Here is a 25,319-nt window from a genome sequence, read left to right as displayed (position 1 = left end):
TCCCAGTAAATGTTTTGCTCCTTATAATCAATGTACTCCTTCAAATTAAAGTGGAATTTGTCTTTACTCGCCTAACATGTATAGATATGAAACACATTAGCAAGATTGATAAAGAACTTGAAATGCTAACTGTACCAGTATAAGTCTATGCACATCAGATAATTAGGAATATTAACTGTAAAATAAGAAACCAAAGTGTGTTAGTATGCGATTCCATATTGACATTGTTTTCAACTATTCTATATACTTCAACAGATTTGCTGAAAGTCAGTTATGACTTTTAGTTTTGGTGTGACTAACGATTTTCTGTGGCCCCATCTTGCCACCCCTAAAAAATCTCTGGGGGCACTACTGCTACTGCTACTACTATTAGTTGAGAGAAACGTGAAGATTTTGACCCAACTGCTGTGTTGTGTTTAACATTTTCTCCAGCAAAATGAAATGAAATGACTTCACTGGTGCACAGAAACAAATACTGCAACTTTTTTTAAGCATAAACTCAAGGTCTGTTGCTGAAAATTAATCAAAACATTTTCCTCCAGCTCCCACTAATACCTCCTTTTCTCACGTATGAAAGGAATTAAGTGCCAAAAAATGAATTACGGATAAAATTAAGCAGAATTTGATCTGTCTGGGATTTGTATTACCAAGATCACCCTGCCTTTACCAAATGCAGCAAACAATGGAAAATGCATTCTGCAAATTACAGACACGCAAAAGGTCAAAATCACTCCTAATCTCTGGAATCATTGCAAATCACTGGACATCCCCAAGAAATATGAGTCCTGTGAAAATTCGGCTTTTGTCATGTCTGCGCAGACAATTAAATCCAGTGATCTGATGCACAGTTGTAAAGCAGCCGGTCGCTCAAATGGGATTTAAGAATTTCAAGACCCTCACGTAATCTTAAATAGAACATTACACTGTAACATCTGCTCGCCTCGGCCTTACACGGTGTCTGACAAGATACTGTAATTCCCCATGAATAATCCTGACGGCTCGGCGGAGGACGTGAAATTTGTTTAGAAAAATTTGTGCAGTTCTATAAACTAAAAAGTATGCACACAAACTCTAACAAGTTGCTCATTATTGCCGCTCCACACTTTCATGAGCAATGTTCTGCTGTCACGGCTGTGCGGTTTTCAATTTTCCATGGTGAGACACACTGTCTGAAGGGAACGTGATAACAAATAGATGCGAGAGGCAATGGCCTATGTCTGCTCGTGCTTCTTCTATGAACATTCATCAAGTGCTTTTCTGGTCTGTCTCAGATTCTTGGGGTGTATAACTTTCAAATCATCCATCTCTTTCCCCCTCAAAATAAGCTGTTGTTGATGCATTTCCATAGTATTAACCGCCCTATCCCTCCCACAACAGGGAAGGATCCACCCGAGAGACGGGAAGAATCACTCATCTCCAGTGAAAGAGAGCAACAAAGGTGGCTGGGATTCAGGGGGATTTCCCACTCTGAGGTTGCAAGAGGATACAGGCTTAACTGCTTTAGTTTTTGTTTCAGAGAGAGAGAAATACCTTGGAGAAGATTGATATCACTGCTTAATGTTTCCATGTATAAATAGGAAATATTTTCTGCGATGGAGGTATTCAGCTTTTCCTCTTTGCTAATTAAATCCTCCGGAGAATCAACCGGACTGCCTCGGGAAATTAAACTGGACAATTAATTACCAGATATTAAACACTTTGAATAGTTTAAATAAAAAGTCCAGCCTGAATATGCACCTTCATATAAAAAAATCCCACAAAAAAATCCTAATTCATGCAGTACTTTCCCAGAGAAAAATACAAGAAAGAACAATTTCTTCCTCTACACGGAGAGGTTTTTGTCGAACGACAACCATGTGCGAGAAATGACCGTTTGGCACTTGGGAGGCCTCATATGGGTTTAATATCGCCCCACTTCTCATTTATTCTCTCCTGACAGAATAATGGCTGTCTTTGGAGACTTTCCTACCCACTGCTTTCCCTTTCTCCTCGCCCCAAAGCGTCTAAGTTTACGCAGAGCAATGCTCTCAGGCCTTGTGCAAAGGGACAGGCTGCATTTTCGTGTACCCACATTGGGCTGTGGTGGAATCCCACCAGTGGTGTGTGTCTCGCGTATCATCTGGTGTTTTCCTCTCTTGGCCTGCCTACTTATTATATTGAAATAAAAAGAAGATGTCTGGGTAGAAAAACAAAAACAAGGAGGTGCACAAAGTAAAAACAAAAGGTTAAATCACTCTTGCTGAGAAAAATCATTTTGTTTAACAAAACGTTTCCTCCCACCTCTGCTGGTAAAATCCAGGGGCAGTGCAGGCAGCAGAGTGTGGAGAGAAGTCAGCAGAGAGTGAGAATGATCCGGAAACACGGGACAGTGAGGCCTTAATTAAAAGGGTGACGGGCTCTGCTCTGCACCAGGAGACAACGCAATGAGACATGCGAGCTGTCCCGTGAGGATCTTACTCTCTCCCTCGCGCAGAAACAAGCGTGCAGGACAGCTTGTTCCTCCGATACACGCGTCTCTACTTTTTCTTTTTTTCCCGGATCCAGTAAGCCCTGTGTATGAGCTCGTTAGGTGAGCTTTATTTCTTAATTCCCTTCTTACCAGTCCTGTGCCTTAAAGGTGGCACATGACCGTCAAAACTCAACTGATGGGGGAATTTCTCTCAAGTTCAGCCAAGACGTATAGCCTGATTTCCTGATGAAAAGTCACCTGACACGTTTGCCCTGCGGGGCCAACAGCTCTACATGAGGTTTAAAAATAGGGATTTCTCTTTAAAAGGTGTTTCAGCTATCTGTATATGAAGAGAACGAACATTTAAACACTGGCAACTTGCATTTGTATAAGAGTATAATTCATACCGTGAGTTTAACTGCAATGAAACTAATCACAGTGCCATTTTTTGTTGGATCCCAAGTCGCGGATTTCAGCTGGAACACTTTGTTCTCATAACGGACACTCTGTTTTGTGGGATCCAATGTTTCCTTTGTGCAAGCGACAGGTGTGAGGGAATACAGATTTACATTCAGACAGCGGTTCAAATGGGTTGAAACATTTATATGGCTGGCGATGCCACAGGCTATCTCTGTCATGGTATGTATTTTAAGAGGGTTGAACAGGTTCATCTGCAGAGAAACCAGATGCAGTTCATCGGCAATGAAACGGGTGGCGGCATTGATGTACAGTAGCTTCTGACAAGGCTGAGAGTTAAAGAGAGTTCAGCTGCTGTTAAAAAACAACGTGAGGTGTTCGCTTTGATCACATCTATTTGCATGCGATGAGGGTGAAATGAGTAACGCTCTCCTGTCCCTCATTAAATTCTGTCAACGTGCTGCCATGCAGTGTGCGACTGTGGTCGCACAAGGGCTGTTCCCCCATCTCTGAGTGTTTGTGGAACTGTATGAATGCGACAGAGGGTGTTACTGACAAAGTGCATCCGAGCCTGACAAAGCTCACATAGGTAAACAAAGGTGGGCAAATAAAAACAGGAAAATCACCTCCGTCTCTATCATGCCAGTTTGCCCGACTGCTTGCAGGTGAGCTGGGTGACGAGTAGAAGTCAGGTCCTGTTGGGCTGGTGTCCATGTTCTCCTCCATGTTGACGGTTTTGGGCCTTTTGCTGTGGGACATGGAGAAGTTTAAGGTTTAACATAGCCAGTAATTTCTGGTATCATAACTTTCAGTATTGCAAGATGGCGTCTGTACTTATTTGGGCCAGGTGGTGTGGATGTGTGGCAAAGATTAACTTGCAACTGTGTGAAGGTTTAGTTAAAGGTACAGTTCATCCCGAAATCAAAAATCCATACTTCTCCTCATACCTGTAGTGCAATTTATTATTTTAGATTGTTTTGGTGTGAGCTGTGGTGCTCAAAGTGCCAAAAAATCCATTTTAAAAACTCAACAGCAATGTCTCTTTCTAAAAATCCTGACCCAGTTACTCAACATAACCTGCAGTGTTTGTTGTGAGCAGTTTCATGTACAAACTAGTTTCTTCATACCAAACTACACCCACCAGCCATATCACTGCACTGAAGGAAGCGTGCATCTACTGCTATCTAGCTGATGTTACAGCTCAGCCAAGGAGGATGCTATTAACGTTTAAATCTCGAGCACAAGCCTTTTGTCCATGAGTATATGTACACTGGATGGTGGGTGTAGTTTGTTGGAAAGAAAACAAGAAAAGCTAGGTCTGTGGATTATTTTTATTTATTTATTTTAAGATATTTTTTGCCTTTAATGGACAGGACAGTTAAGTGTGAAAGGGGGAGAGAGAGCGGGGATGACATGCAGCAAAGGGCCACAGGCTGGACTTGAACCCCAGCCGCTGCGGCAACAGCCTTGTACATGGGGCGTCTGCTCTACCACTAAGCCACCGACGGTCTGTGGATTATTTTGAGTAACTGGATCATAATTTCTGGAAAGAGACATTGATGGTGAGTTTCTCAAATGTTTTTTTTTTTGGTTTTCCTTTGAGCACCACAAGCCGAGTGCATTCCATTATGTTCAAAAGAAGGCAGAAAGATATCTCCAAAACTCGGCAACTCACACCAAAACGAGACTGATAAATAGCAACACAGGTAAGAGGGACTTTGGGAAATACACATTTTGACAGAAGATGGATACCATACTCATATCTGCATGCTAAATATAAAGCTAGTGCCAGGATATGGTTAGCTATTGTACTGACTAAACAAACAACACATAACATGATAATTAGTTTTGTGTTAATAATAATGATGTACAATGTTTCTGCTATGATGTTATAATAGAAGGACATTTGTCCCCCAAATTTGTCCTAAAAGCTGTTGCTCTGACTTCCACTGACCTGCCGGGAGGGGAGGACAGGGAGCGGTGCAGCCCCACGCTGGAGTTCAGGTCATGATAGTAAGGTTGGCTGGGCATGTCGGCCATGGAGAAGTTTACCGCAGCACCGTGGGTGATGGGCACTGTAGAGGACACAGAGAAAACAAAAGAGAGACAGTTACGCTGTAATCACTCTGAAGACGAGAGCTCAATGTCAGCAGTGTTGCGAGATGGAGCGCCGTGTCTTTCCCCTATCCTCACATCTAGAGACGCACAATTAATTGCACAATAGCCTGACTGACTGTTATTGACGCTTTGTGTTTAGAGGCCCTGTGTATCAGATTAAGAGCTCCCTGTTCACAGGTTAACTGTCTGACCATCACAGGCATTTGTGCTGAGCAGTCTGATTAACAAGTCACTGCTTCCCAAAGTGGCTGTCGGTAGGAACATTTATATGAGAAAGTTTACTGTAGCTGCCTTTTCTAAGTGTGGATAGATCTTTATTGAATTGAATTATTATTATTATTACTGAGTCCAGTCTTATGTGCCACTAAGACGACACGATGGAAATATACAGCAGTAAGACTACAGTGTATTTCATAGCTAAAAGCACAAAAAGGAAGCTATTTGTCGCTAAATAAAATAATTTGCAACGCATCAAAAGTTGGATGAGCTCCACATCTCAAGGAAATCTCAGTAAACCAATGTCACAATCACCAACATTTTCCTCCCCTCTCCACACTGCAGTATAATACTCAGCAGTTTCCTCACACAGTGATTTACAGTGGGTAGTAGGTGTTGTTTTTCTCACTGCGGTCAAGGTGAGGGATATTGTTTCAAGGGAGGCCGGGCCGGTGTTTACAGAACAAAAGGAGTTCACCACCCATCCTCACTCTCTCCCTCTCCCTCTCGCCTGCCTCTCTATGTCTCTCTCTCCCCGTTCAGTGTGTGGCCCGCGAGGCAGCCTGCAGCTCGAGCGGTTGGTTGGTTTGGAGTCGATGAGAGGATGGAGTGTGTGGCGCCGTCTGTTGTGGTCTGAGGTTCACCACTGGCACGATCCCTCCGCCAGCCTCCGCCCTGGCAGCCCACTGTAGCCCTGGCAAAGGCCCCTACCCGCTGCTACCCATACCGAGCTGTCTGTGGAGGAATGCATCCGGCTCGAGGACGCTGAATACAAGACCATTGTTTTGATTTTTTTTTTTTTTTCATTCATGGCTGAGGATACCCCCAGCCATCTCTGTCTGTGCTGGTTTCTCTTTCTCTCTTCTTGGCTCGGCACAATATTTGCGCTGCCACTTGGCTGCCCTGCCTGTCATCTCATTTAATAATTTGAGCTTTGACTTTTAAGCTCACATGAAAAAAAAATAAATAAATGAAACAATGATGCTGCAAATCATTTGCCACACAGCACCTCTTCCAGCAGATTACCTCATCCTACTGTATACGGGGAAAATGTTCTGTCTTCACAAATTTACATTCACTCATTTGCCCGTGCATGCCCGTGTTTTCTGTTGACAAAAAATCTTGCAGTCGAGGCTCCTGTTGCATTAATGAGTGTCCTCGTCGAAAAGCTGGATTGCAAGTCAGCCTTGAACTCCGCAGCTCCCTTTGATGGACTTCAAAGAATGTCTCAACAGCCTGGAGAGTCGGGAGAGAAGCGTGATGACGGACGAGCGGCTGCTTAGATATCTTCCCAGGGAGTGACCGGCTGAGTGAGTGACAATTCCTGTGTGTCCGTCGACCTTTTTAAAATTCCAGCTCGACTTCAGTCGGGCTTTAGCGAAACCAGGCTCGGTCACATGAGAGCAAACACGCCGGCGCAGCGGCCATCTGGTCAGGGGGCAAATTAAACACTAAACAAAAACACAGCTTTTCAAAGGATATTCAGTCTCTGAGCGTCGGAACGAGTGGGGTCTGCCTTTCAGAGCGTGATGTAGGAGACAGTTAAGACAACCTGGTCCATGCTCGCACATCAGAGACACTTTGACACAGCAGGTAAACAGAAACCAAGGTCAGCTTTAAATACTATGAGTTGTTCTCAGTCCATTGATATGTAAATGCACAAAACAGAATGACATTTTTGGACAATATTGAATGTAGAAATTCTACATTTTAATAGTCAAAAGTTGAAGGGGATATGACTGCAGGAGGAACACGCTTTAAAAGATCATTACTCTAAGGCCACAGCTACAAAATATTTTCATTATCTTCTTCATTATCCTCTCAAATTATGTGGTGTATACAATGTTAAAAAATTGTGAAAAAATAATCAAAATTTCCCAGAACCAGACATGTTCCTCTAAATATTCAGAACATGTGCATTTGCCCCTCCAATAAAAACATGTAACTAGCAGAGGACTTTTATTTTTACAGAATTAAAGACATTTATACCATAAATTGGAGCATAAAAGGGACAAATTGGTGCATACAAATTCACCAGAATGCAGTTTGATGGCAGAGGACTACCTCTTGTGTAACTTGTGTCAAACCCAGTACTGAAACAAAACCTACGCCCTTGCTTGTTTTGTTAATTGATTATTAAAATAGTTGCCAAATAATTTTCTGCAGACTTGACTTAGTTTAAACCCCTTCTGAATCCAGTTTCGACTGACATGGACTTGAACTGCACTTCAGTGTCTCCTACAGCAGCGCTAAACAGGAATTACACAACACTCTGAGTCTAACCACAAGACCGGAATTGACTGGTATACACTGCAACGCACAGACAGCCAAGCACAGGTATGCGTCTTTTAAACACAGGTTATTAGGGGTGACTAGAGGCTTTGTGCGCTGCAGGCATGTTCCAGAGCTAAAGTACAGGAAAACGGCACCTCAGGGTGCCCTCAGTTATCAGAGGCAAGGGGACTGCTGGAAGAACAACCGTCAACGGCTTCGCGGAGTGCAGACATGTCTATACAGATGCACACAGGCTCGTACAGACGGCAGTCAAGTGTTCTCTTATTGCAAAAACAGACTGGCCAAACTGGATTTACCACACTACAGTTGTGTGGTGGATTTCAGTAAATACGCAGAGGATGGGATTCGTAGAAAAGCTTTATTCTTACACACTAAATAATCACCTAAATAAATCAGTCTTGTCTTGCATGTGAGCAAAACACAAGAACAGACTCTACGGTGTTTGCACTTTTATTACCTGACCTTTTCTCAGGACTGCGTGGGCGTGTGCAGACTCTGATTGACTGACATCTCCCTGAGTCTCATATTAACTAGGTTGCACCTGTTAGGGCAGGGAAACTTACAGCCTCTACATTCTTTTAAGTACTTTGTGGACTTTGGTGTCCTGATGTGATTCCCAGCACAGCGTCGCCCCGCTTGAGCAGAGGTTGAATCAGTGATAAGTGAAAGAATACCTGAAAACACCTAAAATTATTAAAATAGGACAGTTGATGTAATGTACTTACTTCTGGACACTCGCACCAGTTCTGTAACACTGAAGACTCCTGATTTGATGAAGCTGTCTTCCAAATAGACTGTGGAGACAGGGGATACAGAGAAAATGATGCAATCATTATTACTGTGATGATTATTATTTATCAAATACATTCATACTTTCAGAGTTAGTGATTTTACCTCCATGCTGCATATTTATTTGAATGCAAACAGACACACTGGTTTCAATATAGGTAGCAACAGGATGAGATTTTCACAGTACAATGACCATCTCTAAGAAGTATATTATAATTTCAACGTGAAACCATTTTTAAAAAACAGAGGTATGTGTAAAAAGTCTGACAAGCAGTGGATGAAGAAGGGAGATACAAACACGAGCAGGTGAGATTCTCCTTCAGCTTATATATTTTTTTCTATTATCTCGATGAGCAAATGTACACAGTATGATGACCATCAATTTTCATTCCACTGTATACCTTGAAAACGGTTGCAACTACAATCTTGTTTGGCAAAAAACTGAAACGGACTATACAGTATATTCTCTCAGGCTGAAACCCATAGACAAAACCCTAATATCTTGTTTTCAGGTGCTCCACAATCTCTCTTTCCCCTTTTTTATATATTTGTGACTTTTTTTTAATAAAAATTCATACACAGAAGAGAACGCAAATATCCAGATATACAAGTACAGATCATCACACAGGGATTTAGGCACCGTCACCACACCTTGTCTTTCTGTAGTTGTCTTTATTTTGTCCTGTTTCTTTGAGACTTTATCTGCGGTTGTTGACTTGAAAAAGAGTGTATTGTGGGAAGAAAAAAACCTTTAGTGTCTGTGTTTGTTTTCCAGTTAAGGGTTTAAATCAACTGCAGCAAACCATTGTGTGCTGTACGGTAAGGAGTGACAGGACAGGTATGTGAGGAGTGACAGGCAGACTCAGACTCCTGCTGCTGTGAGTACACTGACTGAGGCCGTGCTGAGCCGCAGGCGCTGCCTATTTGATCAAATACACAAACAGAACCTAATAGCTGTTAATACTGACACTGTGACACTGAGATACAGTATCACAGCAAGACATATCCACTTCAAAGAGTCATTTACTGCAGTATTTTAATTAAAGACTATTTACTTTTTCCGCAATGTATATTCATTGTTTTGAAAGCAAAATGAGGTTGTTAAAACACAGCTATATCTTTCCTATTTTTAGAAAAGTATTTTTTGATGAAGCGAATTATAATAAATATTTTTTGGAGTGCAGCATTTGTTGTGTTCTGTATGACCTGTCCAGGACTCAGCAACACTCATCAGAGGCTGTAAGTCAAATAAAACAGCCAGACAAGTTATTGACACCCAAATGACTCCGGCTCGGCTTTGATGCGATGCCAAGGGCACTCGAGGCCGTGCCAGAAAGATAGGCGGGCGGCTCGATTGGCACCTACAAAGCCTCATGCCTCCAGTGAGCCAACGGCTTTCGCGGGGAACTGTGCCACTGCCGAGGGCCTCCAAGGCCTGAGTCATTGGCTCGCTAGCATGTTTTCCTTGGCACCTGTGTCGGCAGAACCTGCTCTTGAGGTAGAAAACTAATTATACTTCTCGAACTATTTTCATTCCAATATCATGACGACACAGCGCAGGTCAGTCCAGGGGAACAACAGCGCTGTCAGGGAATAGTCTCTACAGCTGGCTCACTACGACACACTCAGCTACCAGCCAAATGTCCAATCTGCTGTAATGTTTTCACTCCAGATCTGTAGTGTCTCTGTCTTGTTTTGGGAAGATGACGATACAAATTTAACAATTTAATCTAATTTTATTTGTCCGCACCCCATCCAAAGTTAAAGGGCAACTTCATTTTTTTTTTAACCTGGACCCTATTTTTCCATGTTCTTTTTGTCTTTGTGACTAATGGGAATAACAAGTTTTGAAATTGATCCAGTAATGAGCATGAACATGTGTGCATCATCAATTTACATCCACAAAAATTGCTTGTTTTTGCCATTGACCGACTCAGATTGTTATTCAAAGTGTCTGACAACATAATGGAAAGGATCCCTACAGAGATAGACAATCAATTACAGAGTAAGATCCTTTTTGTTTAACCAGAAACAGCCCCACAACGACTGTCACCAAACCCACCAGACCCCATTTAAATTACAGTAATTTTAGCGCATATACAGGCAACATATTTTTAAATCTAACTGAGTGAATAAAGGCTTTATTTAGACCAAATCGGAGCTGGTGATTGCTGGAACAGTGGAAAATTGAATCAAGATGGCTTTTGTGAGTTTTAATTTGTGTGTGTGTCTGTCGACTCTGGAAGTGTATTTTGCAATGATAAAATTACTGTTAATTTAAATGGAGTCTGGTGGGTTTGGTGCAATTTCAGGACTATTTTGGTTAAACAAAAAGGGGGATATTTTACATAATGCTGGCAAACACTTAGAATAATAATCTGAGCCTGTCAGTGGCAAAACACGCACTTTTAGTCGACATTAATTGGCGGTGCACAAATGCCACAAGTTATTACACTGCTGCCTGTTTTGCGGCGGCCCCTGCAACACTCTTACTCAACACTGGACCAGTTTCAAAACTTGCTGTTCCCATTAGCCACTTAGACACAAAAACATGAGACAATAGGGTCCAAGTAGAAAAACACCCAAAGCCCCAAGTTAGTTAGTTTAGTTCACTTGAAAACAACACTTGACATCAGATCACATGGGACAAAAGACATTTCATGGTATGCATCTGAGGCAGTCCAGGACAGTAAAAGCTTTGCTATTTGGACTGCAAGTCACTGAGTTCACGGCAGATCAACACTATTCAAATAAACTAGGTAAGTTATGGTGTACATAGGCCGCTGTACAGAGGGTGAGCTGCAGAGGAACAATAGAGCGATGACAGGAGGGAGGAGGGAGGATGGAGGATGACTGGTACTGTACATACCTGGAAGAGGGTTCTTGCCTGGCTCATTGTTACTGGGACTTCCTGACTGCTGCGAGTCTGCAAACACACACAGAGATAAGGGGAGGGGGGGCTTAGTTGAGCAGTAGGACAACAACATGTTATCTTACTGAAACACAGTCTTCTTCTTAGCATTGATTACTTCCAGCAAAGATAACCTGAGTGAAAGCGTTGTATCCTCTAACTTACAGTAAAAAAAAAAAAAAAGAATTCAGGACTTTTACTTGATTTCTTTGCCTCTCTTATTTACAGTTTGTCTCACACCTTTGGTCTACCACAAACTCACCGAGGTCACTTAAGATGAAGAAATAACACTCAACAAGACAAAGTGCATTTCGAGACTGAGGATTTCCTGGGTGCTTTAATGTTCTCCCTTATCTACCAGTCAAGAAGAGCATGCCCACTGTACATTAAACAAGACAGTTCTGTTTGAACAGCATTATCATTAATGGGAAGGCAAACCGACAAAAAAAGCTCTCTGTCTGACACTGGATAGCCTAAAAGTTTTTACCGGCGGACCTCTGGGTAATTTTTCAAAGGGGCTGAGGGAGTGTTGGTGGGGGGGGGGGGGGGGGGGGGGTACAGAATGTGTTCGGTCCTGCTGTGCAAGGTACGAGCACAGAACAAAACGTGGAGAGAGAACAGGAGGGGCGGGGAATTACAAGGAAACATGAGTGGAATTCTTTCCACCGGCTACGGTGCGCAGGCTTTGGTGTGAGACGGCACGGACTGACGTCTTTTACCTCGAAGCCTCAATGGGAGGGGAATCTATCATTCCTCAGCAGTTCCTGCTCTGGTTGATCACTGACAGCCATGTGGACCTTTTTCCTTTTGTGTCACGTAACGGCAAATGTTGTGAACACTGTAAAAATCATAGTGAGATTCTGTGCACACAGTGTGGTGCATGTTGGAAAGGAAACTCAACAGCAAGGCCTAAACTGCTGCCGTGCCAAACAGTGAACGAAAGTGTCTGAGCCCTCCCCCATAATGATCCAAACTGGCCGAAGCCCACACATGCCCCAAGACGTAGAGGGCCCAATGAGAACCAGCAGTGAGATTATCATCTACGTCTTTAACGCGAGAGAGCCGAGACAAGAATCCAGAGACAGTGAACTCAGATACCCTCGCCTTGCAACAACACCCCTTTTCCTGCCGCAGCTCTCATGAGCTGCGTTACAGAGAGGCAAACGGAGAGAAGGAAAGAGACGGGGGTGGAAGAGAAAGAAGGAAAAAAAGTTGAAAGATTTATCCCTTACTTGTTCTCTCTCTGTGTCTCTCTCCCTCTCTCTCTTGTTCCCCCTCTCCTAAATTTGACTATTAAACAGCACTGCAAAAACAGAATGTTCTTGGCCGAAGCTCAACAATGACAAAGTAGGGAGGGAACAGGACCATACGTTAAGGAGAAAAAAATCCCCTCATTCCAGTACGCTTGGCCCTAAAAACGTACGAAAAACGTACAAGTTATGGTCTCACAATACATCTCTGCTCTGCTTCCTGAGCACGAAAAAACATAAGCGTGACTTATGCTTTCTCATCATGCAGTCCTACATTTTTTAAGGGATCTCTGTTAAATATCTTATGTGCACAGGTAGAACAGTTTAATACTTCATGCAGTCAGGGCTGCAACTAGTGATTATTTTCATTGTTGATTGTTTCTGCCTGTTTCTGAGTTTACAAATTGCAGAAAGTAATAAAATATGCCCATCAAACTTCCCCAGAGTCCACGGTGACATCGTCAAAGTGCTTGTTTGTCTGAGCAACAGTCCAAAAAATTATATAAAACAGAGAAAAGCTGCAAATCTTCAAATGTGAGAAGCTGGAACAACAAAATGATTAGCATTAGTCTTCAAGTAAATCCCGTCATCAACTAATCATGTTTTTAAGATTAAGTGTCAAGTCATCATGTCACTGCTTTAATCTATATTATACTGCAAGTAGTTCACTCTTGAACATGAACATGGTCCCAGAGAAACTTCCTTTGCCTTGCACCAATAAGCAGCGAGTCCCTTAACTTGCCCCCTACACACACACACACACATTCACATACACACAGTGTGTAAAGCAGCTTTTGTGGGCTAGCGGAGGTTTGTGTGGATTTGGCACAGCACATGTCCATAAAGTGATTGCAGGGAGCTCAGTGGCCTTGTCTCCCTGTCTTCTCCCAGCCCCCCCCATGCCACTTTCAGAGTCATCCATCAGTCTAGTTACGACTGCCAAGTCTACGCTCGCGCCCTGAGAACTGCTGAGAGGGAAAGAAATGGGCCAGGGGAGAGAAAAGAGCATCGGAGAGCGGAGAGGAGGTAAATGCTGCAAAGGTGCCGAGGGGAGAGAAGGAGCTCGGAGGTGGAGGTGGAGGTGGAGGTGGAGGTGGGTGAGGTGCACCGGTTCGTTTGGATCGGATCAGAGTTTTGTGTTTTAGGTTTTTTTTAATCCCGCTTCTTCGAAGGCTGAACAGGCAACCATGACAAAAAGAGCAGATGGTGGTGGCAATTAGAGATCCCAGGCAGCATCTTCCAGCATGAGGCCCCACTGTAGCACCAGGAGAGACCACCTGGATGACTCAAGGTGGGATGCAAGCATATGGCGCATCTGCCAGGCCTGCACCGGAGCTGGAAACACCTCCCCTATTGCATTACATTTTACCTTTGACCTGGGAAGGGCAGTTTCATGCTCCTTTATCTTCTTTCAGGGTGATGACATTGTTTGGAACGGTGCTTGCACATTTGTCAGGCTGCAAGTGTGCTGATTATATCTACTGAGCACTTTATTTTACATCTAATCACCTTTATTGCTCAACAGGTATTTAAAATAAAGCCAAGTCAAAGGAGGATAATTCTGGATTTAAGTGCAGATAAATTGCCTGTGAATTTAATATTAAAAAAATGCAGTTCAGAAAGTGTCTGAAACAAAGTAAAGAAGTGGGATATCTGGGGCCTGAGGCCTGGTATCTGTATCTCAAAGGTGTCCTGTGCAGAATCCTAGCCAATCCGATAGTCTTCAAATAAACACTAGTGTAACCTGTAAATAAACAGTTGCGGTCGAGGAGGCTGGGCTTTGCCCTGGGAGCTTGGCAGGCCTCGATCACAGGGCCAGACACCACACACACGCCCTCTCTCTCACACACACACACACACACACACACACAAGCATAAACACACATGTACACACACGGCCCTTTTCCAAAAACAACATTTCTTGGCACCCTCCGTCCCTGCCACTTGTTTAAATAAACAAACCGGTTCATGAAGGAAGTGAAAAAAACAGTACAACGTATGAATCAGATTATCTGCTGTTACTCAGCAAAGAAAAGCAAGGGGGGGAAAAAAGCGGCAGAGAGGGCTTGTGGGTATTTTGGATGTGTCCGTGAGTTCTTACACCTTCTTGTCCAGTGGGATACTTATCATACCACTGTAACGATTAGGGCAATTAGGGGTAATGGCAACAGAAATCTGGCTCTGCAAGAAAGTTTCTCAGTGCTTGTGAGGTTTCTCCACGCCCAAGTGTGTTACTCGCCTGGATTTTATAATCACTAAAACACTCGCACACACTCTCTCCTAACCCACCCTCTCATTTTTTGGCATTGTACCCATTCTGTTCCCACTAAATTGCGGAACACACATGCACATACACACACGGTGTGGATTAAATTAGCCACATAGTTTGGGAAACTTTCTTTCTTTTTCTTTTTTTTTTGACAGTGGCGGTGCACGCTCCTAGCCCGCAAACACTTGCAGACACGTACGGATACCCTCCACAAAAAAACAGTGCGCACGCGCGACACGCACACCCTGCAGATGCATACCGCTGTCGACATTTCAGGAGGAGAAGCCTGTCTGGCAGCCATTTTATGCCGAGCGGGGTTCTGTGCACATGTATAGCACTCTGGCTGCCAGAGGCATGGGTCCCGAGCCAAGACGCATTTCAGCAGCCCGGGGAGGCGAGAGGAGGGGAGGGGAGGGGGGGGGGGGAGGTTGTGTGGAGGAGAGGTGGAGAGGGGTGGACTCCCGGAGAAGTAGGGAAACAGAGAGAGGGAGAGGGGCAGAAAATATCGACCTAATTACGGAGCAGCTCCGATGCGTAATGTTTCGACAATACAGCTGCTCCTGAGTAAATATTTGATGTGGCCGAGCAGACTTTCTGCTCAGTGTCCTCCTGCTTTTCTTTCCCCTTCCTGCTGCAGGAGACCAGCGCGTCCTTCCTTGGAAATGCACAGACGAAATATGTGTGTTTGTGTGTGGAGCGAGGGGTCATGCAAGTCTTGACAGTGTGCATAAATGACTGTACATGTGCTGGTATGGAATGTGTGTGTGTCTGTGTGTGTGTGTGTACTTTGTCCCGTGTCCTCCTCTGCTCCTGGTTTCTATCATTCACAGCTTCGTCGATGACCTCACACTACTCGGGCTGGCTTCCAACAGCCGGCAGAACCTGCTCTCTTCTCCAAATCTCTTTCTTTCTTCCCCTCACTATCTATCTATCGCTGTCCCTGTGCCTGCAACAGTATCCCTCCTCCATTGTATCTTTTCATACCCGCCTCTGTGTATATCTACTATTCAGTGTGTATCTGCGACGATATCGTCTTATCCGGTGATAAGTGCGCGCTATATCTGTTTTCAAATTTCTTGATTTTTTTCCCCTCATCCCTCCTGTTTTTTTTAACACTTATCTCTTTCTTCCTTTCAATGTCTCCATCTGTGTTGGCGCTCTCCCCCCTTTGCCGCCTTTTTTTTTTGTAATGCCCCCTCTCTCTCTCTCACTCTATCTCTTTGTCTCTCTATCTCTCTCTTCTCTCCCTCCCTCGCGCTTTGTTGTCTAAACAAAGTGGCCTTTATCGGGATGAGCCGCAACCCAAACAAGCCAAACAAAAGATATGGGCGAGGAAATCTGCCCGCAGAAGAGGGAGGATCTTATCGTGCCAGCCATTGTGTGCCAGCCTGCCAACTGGCGATGCCCCCCTCCCGCCGCTGACCCCTCCCCGCACACACACACACACACACACACACAGATACACACATACACAAACCGAATTCTGGCATCTCAGCCCCCCGCCCGTCATCCGGACTCATGCATGGCGTTCTGCAAAGGGCTGGCACCTGACCTGGCCGAAAGGAAAGTGATATTGACGCCGAGGGTGAAGCGGAGACAAACGCTGCTGCCAAATGGGACGCCATCTTGGGGTGGCGTTGTCTCACGAGGAAGCTGAGCTTTAACTAAGCTGTGAAACAAAAAATGAAATGCGGAGCAACTTTGTGGTTTCATCACTTTATCTGTATTGAGTGGGGCTGGGTGTATAACTTCAACACTTTTTCAGCACCAAGTTTGATAAAATGCCTCTCCTGTGACCTCTTCTGTGCATTATTGTGTGACTCATTATCAGTGATACCTCTGCATGGACAGAAATGTATAGTATTGTGTTCCCTTTGACAAACTGTGACTATGTTCCCCCGATGGTGCCTATACACTGTGTGACACTGTAATGATTATCTCATAATTGGAACAAGGCGAGTATTTCTTATTGGCTTAAAGGAGCACCTGGTAATCCGGATAGCTACCCTATCGGATGACTGCCACTGACGGGGAATGCAGGTACAGTAGGATGAGTTACACACACACACACACACACACACACACACACTGAGACGAAAGCGACAGAGAGGCAGATAGAAAGTGAGAGGGGCAAAGTTGAAACGTCTGTGAGAACAATGACATTTTGCCTTCTTTTCTCCAAGCCAGACACCACAGACTTGTTCAATAGAGCAGGAGGGGACACACACACACACAGACATACACACACACACACTCAGTGGGACTGTCAGGGTTTTGAGACTTATGGAATCAAGTGGGATCCCAGCCCAGACAAGAACAATGAGAAGCCATACAGTGTATGTGTGTGTGGTTGACTGTGTGTGACCTAGCTCACTTGTATCTCTCTGTGTGCATCTCTCGATGTGAGCGTTGCCACCTCGGCGTGTACGCGCGCGCGGATGATCAGTGTGTGTTTGTTTCTAATCGGTGCATACTAATGCCGCTGAAGAGCAGGCCCTCTTTCTCTCTGCCGAGTCTCTGTGCCTTCTCCTCAGTAAACTCTCACGGCAGTGAAAAGAGGAGAGCATTTTAACTGAGCCGGGAGGACAACAGGCTCCTCATTGAGGTCACCAAACAGTGTGGACGGGGAGGGAGCGCATTCAGTGGCGAGTGGGCCTTGAACAAGGAACTGAATGGCCTGACGGATCATTAGCCACACCGGCCCGGGAGAGGAGAAGGAAGAACCTGGCAAGCACAAAGGGATACACAGCTCACAAAACCAAGGATGCAGATGAGGGTTAACCCATCTAAATTCAACTTCCCCACCTTTTAATTTGTGAAATAAAGTTTACCCACCTCTACATATACTGTGCGTACAAATCAAAAGCAGCTCCAAATGCTTGCTCTATGGATTACATGTGCGCACACACATTTAACTCACAGGCTGACATACATGCATGCACAAACAGGGGCACACACCCAGCGTCCCGCGGCGAGCTGATCTGTGCTGTACATGTGCGATGCAGTCAGTGGCCGAGCTGCAGACAAACTACACAACACAACGCGACACAGTGGCTCATCTGTCCCATGAAAAATGAGCAGGCTGGCCTCCAGTCAGCACACTGCGCCCCACTTAATGTTTCCACCTCCTCCCACTCTCTCGCTGTTTGTCCTTTTCTCACAATGTGGCCTTTCCTTTCACGTTTTCTATTTTATTCTTTTTTTTCTCTTTTCCTCTTTCTGCATCTCTTTTTAATCTTTCTATTCCTGTCACTTTCCTCTCACCATGCCAAAGTTTTTATCTCCTTCACGGCATCTAGCACCATCAATTGCAGATATGTCCATGTCTGATTAGCGAAGTTCTTTGTGCTTAAACAATTCATCAATAAGTAAGTGGACCAATGGAAAGAGAATACCTTACAATTTTGATCTTTTTCATGTATTTCATTTATCATACAAAATTCAAAGTGTTTGCTGGTTTCAACCTCTCGGGTGTAAGGATTTGCAACTTCTTCCAATTTTTGTTATCGTAAATTGAATATCTTTGGATTTGTTACTGTTGTTAAGTCAAAACAAGCGACTTGAAGGCTTCAATTTGGGCTCTGGCAAATTGTCATCGATATTTTTGACTATTTTCTGACATTTTATAGGTGCAACAAATAATTGATTAATGAAAAAATGATCAATAGAATAGCTGATAATGAAAATAATTCTTAGATGAAGCCTAAAATAGTTTACACTTGATTTTCTGAAAGTGTGGTCTCATCATTCACACGTTTAATCAGCGTCAAGTCTAGTCCTGTGAGAAAAAAGAACTTTGCATCTGCGTTGAAACAATGGGCCCATCAATGGCCAACCTCGGCATCTTTTTGGTATGCACCAAACAAACAATTAGCTTTGTTGCGGCGTAATTGACTGGCAGGACCGGGTGGCATTTACATTCGCCCGCTGTTGCCACCCTGCCATTCGACGGGCCGGGGTAAAAAAGAATAGGTCCATACGAGGGTGGAAGGTTGGCCACATCTCTCTGGTTCGAAGACACTGCTTTTTTTTCCACGGTGGCAAACTTCCAAGCAGGAGGTTTTTTTTTTTTTTTTTTAATGCACGGCTGTGAAGGGAACGGAGGGTGGAGTGAGGACGAGACTATAGATTTAATTATGCATGCGTGTTTTCTCATTCATTGTAGTGGTGGGAAGGGGAGAGGGAGAGGGTAAGAGGTGGGAGGGTTGGGGGGGGGGGGGGGACAGACCAATGACATTCCGTCGTTGTAGTCCTCCTCCTACACACACACACACACACACAAACACACACACACAAGGAGCAGTCTGGGAGCGAGCCGCTATAGGCTAATGAGGTGACACTCACCGTCTGGAGACTAGCCAAAACAGTCCATTAACTCCTAGCCAGTAGTTAAGAGGAGAAGAAGGAGAAAGGTGGTGGTGGGGAGGGTGGAGAGGAGAAAAGGGGGAGGCAGATGGGGGGGGGGGCGAGCGGGTGAGGTGGGCGGCTAGCCGATGGGTTGGTGGGCGGAGCATGTGAGGGGGGAGAAAAAAAAGAAGAGAGTCTGAAGTCTTTCAGGATGTGAGGGTGGGGGGTATTTCTGCAGTTTTGTAGTTGTGAATGAATCAGCGGGGTGGCTGGTAGAGAAGGGGTGGGGGGGCTATGCACGAGCGTTCACCGTCGGCGATTATGCTCTGTGGAGGCAGCTCTTGAGGAAAAGTAAGACCTGTGTGTGTGTGTGTGTGTGTGTGTGATGGAGTAGAGGTGGTGGGGTGGGCGGTGGATGCCGCGAGAGAGAGAGGACAAGGGAGATAGATCCAAAACCCCCCAGTCAGGCAGACAGACCTTTGACAGAGGAGCTCTGTGATTCGCCTCTTTCATCTTCAGAACCCCCCCATCCAGTCGGATAATTATGAGACAAATGCACTGGACCCCTACTGCTTGAGTGGCAATGGGCATGGGAGGCCAGAAACACAGAGAGAGGGTTCAAACCTGCACGTCTCGACTGGTCTGGGGGGGGGGGGGGGTTGCGGACGGAGGGAATGAGAGATGGTGGGGGTGTTTAGGGGTCTGGGAAATTCCCCACTCTCCCAAGAGAGACAAGTTGGCCCACAGATCATAGTTCAGGGACAGGCTGGTTGTGATACTAGCGAGGCTTAACTGGTTTTAGCCGCCGACTTCCTTTCAACTTCTCTCACACACACACACACACACACACACACACACACACACACACACACACATTCAAACACTGCATTGTTTGTTTTTCAAATGTACCTTTCTGAAAAAGATCTGAAATATGCTCCCTGATTTCTGACTTGCAGCTGGCGGAGTATGAACCAGTTCACAACGTGTTGTTTTATTTATGTATTTGATGGCGCTCTGGTCTGCACTGATAAGGGAGCACAGTTAAGAACTGCAATGGTACCTACAACTTTATCTTGCACCAACCACACTTATACCCTGACAGCCTTACCCCTGAAGCAAACATGCATGCAAAATGTTTTGTATTTGACTACATATTTCAATTAAAATCAGTTTGCAAATCTGTAAAACAACTTTGAGTGATTTATGTGAAAATAATTCAAAAGATAGTGCAAATTAAGTAAGGAAAAGAACAAGCAAGAAAACAATCTCTTGTTTCATGTCAATAGTTTTCAGTTTTCACAGCTCCAGATAAAAACTACTTGCCTTTTCTTTGCATTAGACTCAAAGTCACTCCACTTTGACTCAGGCCTGTGTAATGTTGTGTGTCTGTACGGCCTCAGCCAGTGATGTGTCACTGATTGTCAGCGCTTACGATGGCGTCAGGCCTCAGCCAAGAGGAGTTCCCACTGGCGAGAGCAGCAGGCCGAGCCAGGGCGACTGGGTGCTCCCTCACAGGGCAAATGGCTCTCCTCCAGCTGGGCGAGAGGCCACCGAGGATCCCTGCCACCCATTGCCACTGTTTGCACTCCCTGGGCTCTGCCAAGCGAGCAGTGGTAAAGCGCACACAAACACACACGCGGCGCACACACCTTAAACTGGGGACGTGGAAGGAATTATCCGATCATAGAATGCCACCACATCTAAGACCAGATCTTGGCCCAAAACAGACAAAGAAAACAAAGCGTGCACTCATTCAGACGATTTTGCTGGCACTGCTCCCCTGGAACGGGACATAGGGTGGAGAAGGGGGGAGAATCAACCACAGAGTTTAATGTGTCATTACAAGCATAAAAACAGACTACTGACATTGCCAACAGATGTCGAGCCAGTTTATTTTTGCCATTACAACTCCAGTAGGGAATGAAGCGGCAGGTGCAAATGAACACAGTCTTGTAGTTTTCTTCTTTACTATGCAGGCTACTGTGCTGTTGCATCATCATTTCTCCTGATCTTTTATTCAGGGATGCATCATGGAGATAGGGCCGGTTATCAAACCTCCTCTTTTGGTACTAACCAAAATCAGTCTGTAGCAGAGTACAGACACCTATCAAGTGCCAAAAGCTACCTCAGGTATTGCAATGGCTGCCTTATCAAAGATTTTACAACTGCAACAACTGATCACGTTTTCATCTATCTAGGGTTTACCTGTCATAAAATTATTATTTCAGACTCCTCCTCTCCCTCCACATCATTCCCCTCACCTGACCCTTCCCGCCCACTTCCTCACCCATTCCTGCCCAGTTACACTTACCACTTGTCAGAGTGTCTAGTGTTTTGTCGCCTAGCTTCTTGCATTATCTCGTTCCTGTTTTGCTTGACCTATCTATATTTGATCCTGCTTGCCTGATTCCCAGACCTGGCCTCTTCTGCCTACCCCTCATCCGATTTGTTTGCCCCTACCTTTGACCTCTGCCTGTCACTACATTGTCTCGTACTCCTTTTCTACGAAATTAGCTCTCGTTCTTGAACTAGTTGGGGTCAGGATTATCGGAAACTTGCTGTTATCTCTGGAACCAGCTTGCATTTCCACCAGTTTTGAGCAAAACCATTGTAATCAAGGATACATCATCAACAGAGGGCGATGCACAATGGAAGTAAAAGATGGCAGCAAGATGGCGGATTGCAGTGATTACCTGTGAGCTTGTATCACAAAATCCCAAACTTTTGACGATACAAAGATGTAGACTATTAGATGGAAGACTCCATCTTCTCTTTCCAACCAGTAGAATATTACACTCTAACTGATGTCATCACTTTAGGTCAAGAAAACCTGCTATTTTTTGGTTCAAGCTGGGAACCAATTTTTTGGGTTTCAAACCAATTTATTTTTGGTCGAAAGCTGGGAATGGTTTAAAACAGGGTGTGAGAACAGAAGAGGAACTTGTTCCATGTTGGTGGAAAAGGGGTTCTCACTTGCCAGTTTCCTCTGAAACATGTCAGGCACTACCTGTGTAGCACATGGATAAGGACAATACCTTCTGGCAAGGTGTAGACTAATCTTCAAGAGCTTTAGCTGTAATGATGCACACACCTTTCTGATCTTACTCCCAATAGTGCAGTAATGACAGAAAGATGTTTTAACTCTTTAGGGTTTATGTTGTTCTAATGCAGCAGGCTGATAGAGGAGCTTGTTGGTGGTTTAAATGCCGGCTGCCTGCCGCATGGCCAGTAAAACCCCTCCTTTCCTGTTAATGAGCCTGGAGACGGAGGCCCCCAGTCAGAGCTGGCCTGAATCAAAGCATCTGTGGGGATCCAGGCTGGGGGGCAAGAGAGTTTGTCGAGGGAGTGGGGTTCGGGTGTCTCCACTGGCACAAGACCAGGGAGCGAAGTTTTAGGGCAAGAGGGAAATTATGGGAGTAATTTCACAGAAACCACGGCTCTTATAAAGAAACGTGTTGGTGGTTCTCGTGGAATCACCAGGTAAATGTACATTTGGTGAGCCATAGATGCAGAGTGGTTTAAAAAAAAACTGCATCATAAAACAGGTTCTCACATAACTCAAGAGGGAGTGACAGCGGCTGTGCCCGCCACAAGGTCAGAGCGTTGGCAGCCATCCAGAGACAGAGGAGCTCCTCTGCTCCTCATGGACCCTCCAACTGTCTGGAGATATCCAGCTAACAGCAGTTAAGGTGCAAACCATCTTTGCTCTTTGTGGTTGTAGGTCCCAGATGCACAATTCAAACACAAACACCCAGAGACTCAATACAGTCAACAGCCCGTCACTTACCACAACAAAGCACCATATAATCATGACAAAACATCTCTGTCTTACAGGAGATCAAAATGCAAATCTAATCTCTCAGGTTTAACAGAGTATTCCCTTTGCCACACCACAAGCGTATGATTTATAAATCATACTTAAGTGCATGCTAAGCGAGTATTCACAGCCAGAAAGAGAGTGAGTGAGAGAGAACTCTATTCCACATTCCTGGCAAAAAAACAGAGAGCAAATCTGTTCTGTGCTACTAAGGCCTGCTGGGGCAGCCCCCTCTGCCACTGCAGCAATAACAACATGTGGTTTGGCTGCACAGCGCCAGTTTACAGTGGGAAGAGGAGAGGCGCTAAATTAATTTCAGATTTTGTTGTTTGAGAGTCATAAACAATGTTGCAGCAAAGCATGGCATCCAGAGAGGCGGCCGCAGTGTTTGGTCACATGGTTAGAACACATTACATCAGTAGCGTCTCAGGGTTTTGGGGGGATATATCATTGTGAACTGCGAGTATTGAGATATTACAAATCAGATTTACATAGCAAACTGTGGTCATATTGAGCACACTGTATGAAACAAAAGTGCGTAGCAGGCGTGCACGCATGCTGTGTCCTCCGGCATGGCAAGCCTGGTCCTCCCTCGCTATTTAGGGTGAGAATGTAAAGGGCCTTTGTTTTCAAATTATTTCTGGGTTGTTGCCAAAATGCGAGGATGATATGCAGAACAAAGACACATGTCATCAGGCCTCACCTGGCAGGTTTCTGTTTATTTGCAGGTACCTTGAATATTGTGGTTTTGTGAATACATTCATGCTCTGATAAAGTTAAGAGGGGAAGGCTTTCCGTTAAAGCGAGCTTAAGTCGGCCTGTCCTCGCTGCGCTGCTTCAGCCTTTCCCACGAGGCTCCAGAACCATAATCTCTTGAAATATTTGCACAGATGACGGCAGCGCTCGGCTGTTTTGACATGGAGCGGCATGAACGAGATCTAGCAGTCACTTTTTCCATCACTTTTCAGTTCAGGAAAGGGAATTCCCCTTTTGCCGCTTTCCCCCTGTAACCCGCCCGCCCGCACGCCTCCCACCAATAACCATCCCAGCACTCCTTCCTCCACTTCCTCCAGCCTGCTAGGATTTGTCCACTCAGGGCCACACCACAGGGGCCTTTACGCCCGCCTCACAGCCAGCTCCCACAGTCCTTGCTTTCCACTCACCCAAGCATGTTGTTTTCACTTTATCTGAGATGCCAAAAGTTCATTCAGTGAGATCAGGGGTGGGTGGGTGGGAAGGGCAAAGTGGGTGGGGGTAAATGCTGCAGGACGATGAGGAGAGAGGTAGTTCCTGTTCTGTGCTGAATATTTCTGGCAGAGTCGTCTTAGAGCTGCGAGCAACAAACTATATAATAAGTGGCCCCTGTTTGCATTTGACTGTGACTTGATTCCATCTTTCATCACGACTGTTCACCCCCACCGACGCTAAATCATGCTTCAGGCGGCACAAAAATATACAGTACACAGTCACACACACAGATTTTCCATTTTACCTCTCCTAAACTCTCAGTGGTGCTGCCTAGGAAGTCAAATGTTAACAGAAATATTTTGCTGTTGTCATATGCATTGCCTCAAAGTGTTTTTTCATTGTCTACCCGCTCCTTTAAAATGGTTTTTCACAGTACTGTACTGTTCTTCCCTCCTACTGGTGACTCCTTTTGACAACCAACCAAAAAGAAAACTCACAATGCTACAGCTGCATTCTAATTTAGTAACAAGCTTACACCATACCCTTAATCTATATTTTCTGCAAAAAAAAACCACTAACACAAATTCAATACATTATATTTCTAACATAATAGCTGCACTGAATCATAGCCACAGTGTTGCATCATGGGAACTGGAAGGAATATCAAAGGGCCACCACTGGAGCAGACTCTATAATCCCCCTCCTGGCAAGCATCTGCATATATACATTTCTCCTTGCTTACGTTTTTTTTCTCTTCTCCTGAGGGCCTGCTTGAATGTGCATGTAAAAAAAAACACTATCTCTTTGTCGACACTGACGGCACAACAAGACTTGTTGCAATCGTGGCTCTCGTAAGGTTGGCAGCCCTGCAGAAACACTTCCCATTTGCGGTGCGGGGCTCGGTCCAAGCCACTTGAACTTGGCAGGGCTTACCTGGAACAGCCTACCCGTAGGACTGCCACAGACTCTACCCCTCAGCCAAAGCAGGAGGCCTGACTGTGAGCTACAGCTGATGTCAGCCACACCTCCAAGGACTGCCTACAAGTGACTTCCAGGTATTTATCGAGGAAGAAGGAAGTGAAAACACAACTTTAGTTGGTTAGACTGCTTTTTTCCTGTAAATATTTTCAATCAGTTACAACATAAATGTCAAGTGTAAGCACTTATGTGGAACCCTCAAATATGATTTGCAGTGCAATATTCCTATAAACCTGTTAGAAACTGACTGGAAAAAACTTGACCAAATGTTACAA

At 44.8% G+C, this 25,319-nt stretch overlaps 1 protein-coding gene across 6 annotated transcripts in view; it reads right to left on the bottom strand.

Moving 5' to 3' along the window:
• The window catches only part of LOC125884024 (nuclear factor 1 B-type-like), a 71,313-nt gene that overhangs the window by 17,884 nt on the left and 28,110 nt on the right, over positions 1-25,319 (bottom strand). For all 6 annotated transcript variants that reach the window (XM_049568727.1, XM_049568728.1, XM_049568725.1 and 3 more), the window contains exons 3-6: positions 11,154-11,210; positions 8,221-8,289; positions 4,821-4,941; positions 3,493-3,614 (exon numbers count right to left, since the gene is read on the bottom strand). In XM_049568727.1, coding sequence (XP_049424684.1) covers positions 3,493-3,614; positions 4,821-4,941; positions 8,221-8,289; positions 11,154-11,210 — 369 coding nt within the window. The remainder of the gene's footprint in view (positions 1-3,492; positions 3,615-4,820; positions 4,942-8,220; positions 8,290-11,153; positions 11,211-25,319) is intronic.

Source organism: Epinephelus fuscoguttatus, linkage group LG23, assembly GCF_011397635.1.
Source record: "Epinephelus fuscoguttatus linkage group LG23, E.fuscoguttatus.final_Chr_v1".
NCBI classification, from domain to species: domain Eukaryota; kingdom Metazoa; phylum Chordata; class Actinopteri; order Perciformes; family Serranidae; genus Epinephelus; species Epinephelus fuscoguttatus.
Note: the sequence above shows the minus strand (reverse complement) of the source record. Positions and strands in the feature narration are given on the sequence as shown.